We start from the raw sequence: 5,632 nt of genomic DNA on the forward strand, positions 1-5,632 counted from the left end.
GCTCTTGTCATGACTCCCACCAGCTTCTCCTGAAAAAGGCGAACTTACAGAATCATTACACCACATTTATTTCTGGAAGCAGTGTTGCATCATGTGACGTCTGTATTTGCATATTTGAGGAAATGATGCGTGTGATTAATCACCGACTGACAGCCTGAGGGGGCGTGTCACTGATTTATTGCCTTTTACAGTCATTGTCACATCCTTTGAATCTGACAGTGTCGCAATCTAAAGCCAGCATGTGTGTCGTGTTCAGTAAGCTGCACCAATTTAACGTGAAATGCAGAGTCGGACCTTCGATCTGTTTCTTCATAATTCTGCAGAAAACCTTCAAAGCTCGTGTCATCAAAGGTCTCCTGCTCACCACGCTTTCATCTTCCTGGGTTCCTTCTGGTTCCTTCTAGTACAGTGCTGTGCAAAAGTCTTCATCTGCCCCTCATTTCTTTCTGTTTTGCAGTAAAGTATGAAATACGTGCAGAGATTTATTCAGACATTCATGTGTATTTAGTTAAAAACAGAGTTTGAATATTTGCTGTGAGCAACTTTAATCTGGAGCTCTGTGAGGATCCTCGGGAACAGTTCTCCGGGCTTCCTGAAGGACGCCGGCGTGTTCGCTGTCAGGATGAAGCTTCAGTGATGCTGAGGCTCTGATAGTTCCCCCGTGTGTTTCTGTCCAGGCGTGCTTCCCTGCGCTGGCGGCGTGTTTGGATCGTTGCCGTGCTGAAACATGAAGCTGCTGTCAGTCAGATGTTTGTGATGGTTTTGGTGCTGGATTCAAATCTGATAGCAAATTTTCATTTTGTCAGTTTTGACAAGATCTCAGATCTGCAGCTCCGAACGTCGACAGACGTCTGCGCATCGCGTTTGTGATCAGATGATCACACATGAAGAGGAGCTGTGGTCACGGCTGTGTGAAGAGCCGATACGAGAGGATTCAGCTGAACTGGAACTAAGCCACACCCTGCGTGGGTCACATGACACGTGGTGCAGAAGTACATATACTCTTCAGTGAAGTAGAAGTACACGTGTGTGATAAAAAAGTACCAACTGTGACCTCACCACAGCGCAGCGGGCTGACCTTTGACCTGCAGGCAGCTGTGTTTGGATTGTTTTACTGTTTGCAGGAGTTTCAGTAGATCATCATCTTCATCGTGAAGATGAAACCTGCGACGCTCTAAAGACAGATAATCTGAGCTGCTGATGATCCCACGTTTGGTTTCTGAGCTGAAGCTGCCACATTTCAAACCTGTGCTTTGTCTCAGGACAGAAATGTGTTCAGATATTTATGTGTCTGAGACCGTTTCTATTAAAGCGCCACCGAGAACGCTGAATCTGCAGGCGGAGATGTTTTCTGTTCTTAGCTTTATTCACAGATGCAGTGAAGAAGTGTCAGGAGCAGAGAGACGTGCGGTAAAGACGGCGGACTCGAGCCCGGGCCGGCCGCTCTCAGCCGTACAGCCCGAGCTCGAGTCCGGGACCCGCGGCTTGAGCCTTATTATTAATAATTATATTTGTATTATTGTTGCCATATCAGCCTCCAGGAGCCCAAAATAAAAAATGACAGATGATGAATAAAGATGACATCATGCTTGTCTGGTGGTTTTCACTGCAGAGGACGCAGCGAAACATTTTATTATTGCTGTCAAACACAAACGTCTGTGACTCACGTCCTCCACGCCGTAACCTGTCATGTTGCTATTATAGAAACCAGTGACTGTAAGCGAACGAGCCGTGGGCGTCGACCAGCAGGAGGAGGCACTCACAGGAGCAGCCTGCTGATGTCACTTCCTGCTCTTTGGAAAATTTGTTTGTGCAACATTTTCTGCTGAAACCTGCGAGTCAGCATCGTCCATCCTGTTCCCAGCAGCGCCGTCTGATTCCCTCACACAGGTACACAAACCCACAGGAGAGGAGGAGGAGGAGGAGGAAGGCGTGAACACGGTCGAGCGCCTCCTCGGGTTAACGGCTTCTCTCCTCACTGAAAAACGCAACTGTCCCAGCCCGGCTCGCTGTCACAACACCACGCCACAGCGGGCAGCCATCAAAAAGCTCCAGTCACAGCTGATCACATGGTCACATGGTTTTATTTATGACCCTGTTCCCACGGCTGTGATCACTCCATCATGTTTCTCACTAACATCAGCCTGGTGGAGGGAAGTTCAGGTACATTTTCATCCATAGCTGTCAAGTTAACATGCATCTGCCATTTCATTAGGTACACCTGGTAGCTTACGCAGGCTTTAAAACTCTCCAACATGTTAGCAGCTGCTACGCTGGAAGTCCTCATTCTCACTGATTCAGGGGAGTTTGATGACAGTGCTCACAGGCAGCGTGATGGAGAAGATGAAGAAAAGTGCTGTAAACTGTTTACTGTCTTTGTGGATTTTAGAAATAAACTTGATCTTAAGTCAGTTTAGTGTCAGTGAGTTTCCACAGTCAGTCTGACTTTGGTTTCTCTTTGTTTCAGTCTTTATTATTGTTGTGTGGACGGCTTGTGTCAGACGGAGAGTCAGTGCATGTATTACAAGAAAAAGACCTTTCAGTAAGCACGCCCATCAGACTTCTGCAGCGTCCAATAAAGCTGGACTCTTTCCTCCTGCCGAGGCCACTCGGGGTTAAATGAAGACCCGTTTGCATCACACAGCTAAAGAGCAGAAGTTTCAGTTCTTTTAATGAACTTCATCATCTGAATTATCTTTTGAGGAAAACCTCATAACCTCCAGAGATAACCCAGTCATGAAATCTGCTCTGAAGCACAACCAGCTGAACTGAGTTTCCTACACTGTTTGTGCATCACACCTTATTTTTGAATGAAGAATCATTATCATTGATAGGAACAGGTCAGGACCACGTTAAATCCATCCTAACGATTATTTTTAAAGGACACAGAGCTGCGTTTGCTGCTTTTCACTCATGGGTGCAGCGCTATATTAATGGGGAGGAGGATTTGTAAGTAGGGAATGAAATACTGTTGAACCATGTGTGAAACAAATAAATAAATAAATGTCACATTAAGGAACGACTCGCTCCAACTTCCACATTCTTACCTGCTGATGTGAACACGCCTGCCTCAGCTGTGGCTTTCCTTAGTCTGCACTGCCCTCTGCTGGCTGCACTCTGTTACTGCAGCATCTCTGCAGGTGTCCTCATGAATGATGTCAGAGGTGATTTCTGTCCCGTCACATGTGACGGGGCTCATTTCTGCTCACAGTCACTAACCTGCTGTTGTCGTGGCAACGCGGCTGGATGTAAACGCTCTCTGCTGGGTTCTGGCTTTGATGGAGAACGTGCACAAATAAAATAAAAATGCAGGATTAGAGTTAAAGCTGAAAGACACCAGGAACTCAACCTCGTCCACCCGGCTCACGCTGCATCCGTGGCTGCTGTTACACTGGATGTGCGCGTCCACAGGACATTCCTAACCGGCGTTAAACAAATTCCCCATCCCTCGAGTTCTGAATGAACAGCTGATCACAAAAACATGGAATATTGGGAATCAAACAACAAAACAAACCCTGTGTGCTGCTCCGTGACCAGCAGCCCAACCCCACCTTCACCTCCTCCACCCGGGGCACCTCAACGCACCTTTCAGTTTTTTATTTATTTATTCCAAACATGAGTCTATATATTGAACATCAGAGGGCGGCACCCCTCCTACAGTCACCCCACAAGTCAATATCAATAATAATAATAATGATAACAAGAGAATCAATAATGTCCTGCTGATCTGAGGGGAAAACATCAGGAAACACACACATGCACGACACGACGCACACACGCACACACCACACACTACACACCCACACACGCACACGGACGCACAGCTGGCACGCACGCACACACACTGCCCACACGCCACACGACGCAACACGCCCGCCACACACACCACACACAATAGCTGACGAGAAAACACAGAACACCACACACCACACGCACACACACACACACACCAGACAGCACCTCACACGCACACACACACGCACTCTCTCTTCAGCTGCTGCTTCACTTCCTGCATGTCAACAAACTATAATTATATATTTTGTAATTGTAACTTTATATTTTCTTTTTTACAAAAAGGAAAAAAATGATAACAAAAATAAAATAAAATATAAATATAAAAATGATGTTATAAAATACAAATAAAATGATTAAATGATAAAACAAATACAGATGTGTGTAACAACTGCAGCAGCTGTTCGTTCATTTCATAGTAAAAAAGGGAAAAAGTCAACAGGTTGTTTTTTTGTACAGCAGGTCCAAATTATTCAGCGATGGAGCTCAGCGCCGCCGGCAGCTGACAGGTGACCTTTAGAAATGAGACAACTCGGCGATCAGATCGCTGTGACATCAGCTTCAGGATCAGGACGAGGAGGAGGAGAAGCTCCTCTGATTGGACAACAGGACAGGAAATACAATCACAGACTTAGTTTTTCTTCTTCTCCACTTTGTGTGAGTGTGTGTATCTGTAGCGTTTCGTCTATACAAACACCTGGATCAGTATCAAACCTCAGTCTGTCTGAGTCCTCGTTGCTCGGCATGGAGCGAGACGATTGGCTGAGGGTGGGTCGGCCTCAGACAGTCACTTCCTGTTTGTCTGCTTTAATCCAAAAGGGTAAAAAGTCCGTGAGGAGTCCTCCATCCTCAGAGCGGGTCAATCCGCCCACCCCCGTAAAGGTTTGGTGCAGTCCACTGACGTGTCTTTGCTTTAATGGATGACCCCCACAAAGGGGTCAGAATGGTTTCCTCCTTTGACCCCTGCTGAAGAGCCAGTTTAGACCAGTACAGCTTTGGGGTCAATGTGTTTGTGACCTTTGACCCCACAGACAGCATCCTTAGGCTCAGTCGTGTCCGCTGAGTAAGTCTGTCGGTGGGTGTGTCGGGGTCTTGTTGGGGGGCAGCGGCCGGGGCGGGGGCACAGGTTTGTTTTTGTACCGCTGCGGGCTCGCCACGCCCCCGTCGCTGTCAGCTCTGTCCGTCGGCATCGGGGGAGGGGGTGGCGGAAGGCGGGGCAGCGACATGGAGCCGTGGTGATAATGGAGATGATGGTGAGCGCTGTGACGGGGGTGAAGGCCTGTCATCGCCACTGAGGGCGGGACCCGGGAGCAGGAGGAGGCGGAGGAGGACGAGGAGGGCGGAGGGGGAGGGGGTGGGGTAAGCGCGACCGGTCGCAGGCTCTGGATCCGCCGGCACTCCTGGCAGATGCGTACGTGACTGCAGGCCTGCAGGAAGCTGCGCGGGGGGGCGGGCGGAGCCACTAGGGCTGACGCAGGAGGGGGGGTGGTGCTAGAGGTTTTGGTGCCCAGCGGGTCCTCCAGGAGCCTCTGTGGCCCCGGGCCCAGATCGGGGCATCCTCCCATCCCGACCCCTGCCAACCCGCCCGTCATTGGGCCGGCGCCACTGTACAGTTTCCCGTTGCTGAGACGCATCTCTCGAATCAGGCGGATGGGGCGGGGACCGGCCAGAGTCAGGCGGGATGGGTGACGTAGGACTCCGCCCCCAGTGCTGGTCAGGGGTCTGCGACGACGGGATCTAGAATTCTTCTTACAGGATACGGCATTACGGAACTCCGTCAGCATCTCCTGACAGACGGAAACCTGAGAGAGAGAGCAAAGGCACTCAGCTACACCCTTCA

At 49.4% G+C, this 5,632-nt stretch overlaps 1 protein-coding gene across 2 annotated transcripts in view; it reads right to left on the reverse strand.

Moving 5' to 3' along the window:
- Nucleotides 1-4,108: 4,108 nt before the first annotated feature.
- LOC121812138 (glutamate receptor ionotropic, kainate 5-like) overlaps nt 4,109-5,632 on the reverse strand; it is a 5,009-nt gene continuing 3,485 nt past the window's right edge. For both annotated transcript variants that reach the window (XM_042213458.1, XM_042213457.1), the window contains one exon: nt 4,109-5,594. In XM_042213458.1, coding sequence (XP_042069392.1) covers nt 4,839-5,594 — 756 coding nt within the window. In that variant the 3' untranslated portion in view covers nt 4,109-4,838. The remainder of the gene's footprint in view (nt 5,595-5,632) is intronic.

This window comes from Haplochromis burtoni, unplaced genomic scaffold (assembly GCF_018398535.1).
Source record: "Haplochromis burtoni strain Fernald_Lab_line unplaced genomic scaffold, NCSU_Asbu1 Contig_444, whole genome shotgun sequence".
NCBI classification, from domain to species: domain Eukaryota; kingdom Metazoa; phylum Chordata; class Actinopteri; order Cichliformes; family Cichlidae; genus Haplochromis; species Haplochromis burtoni.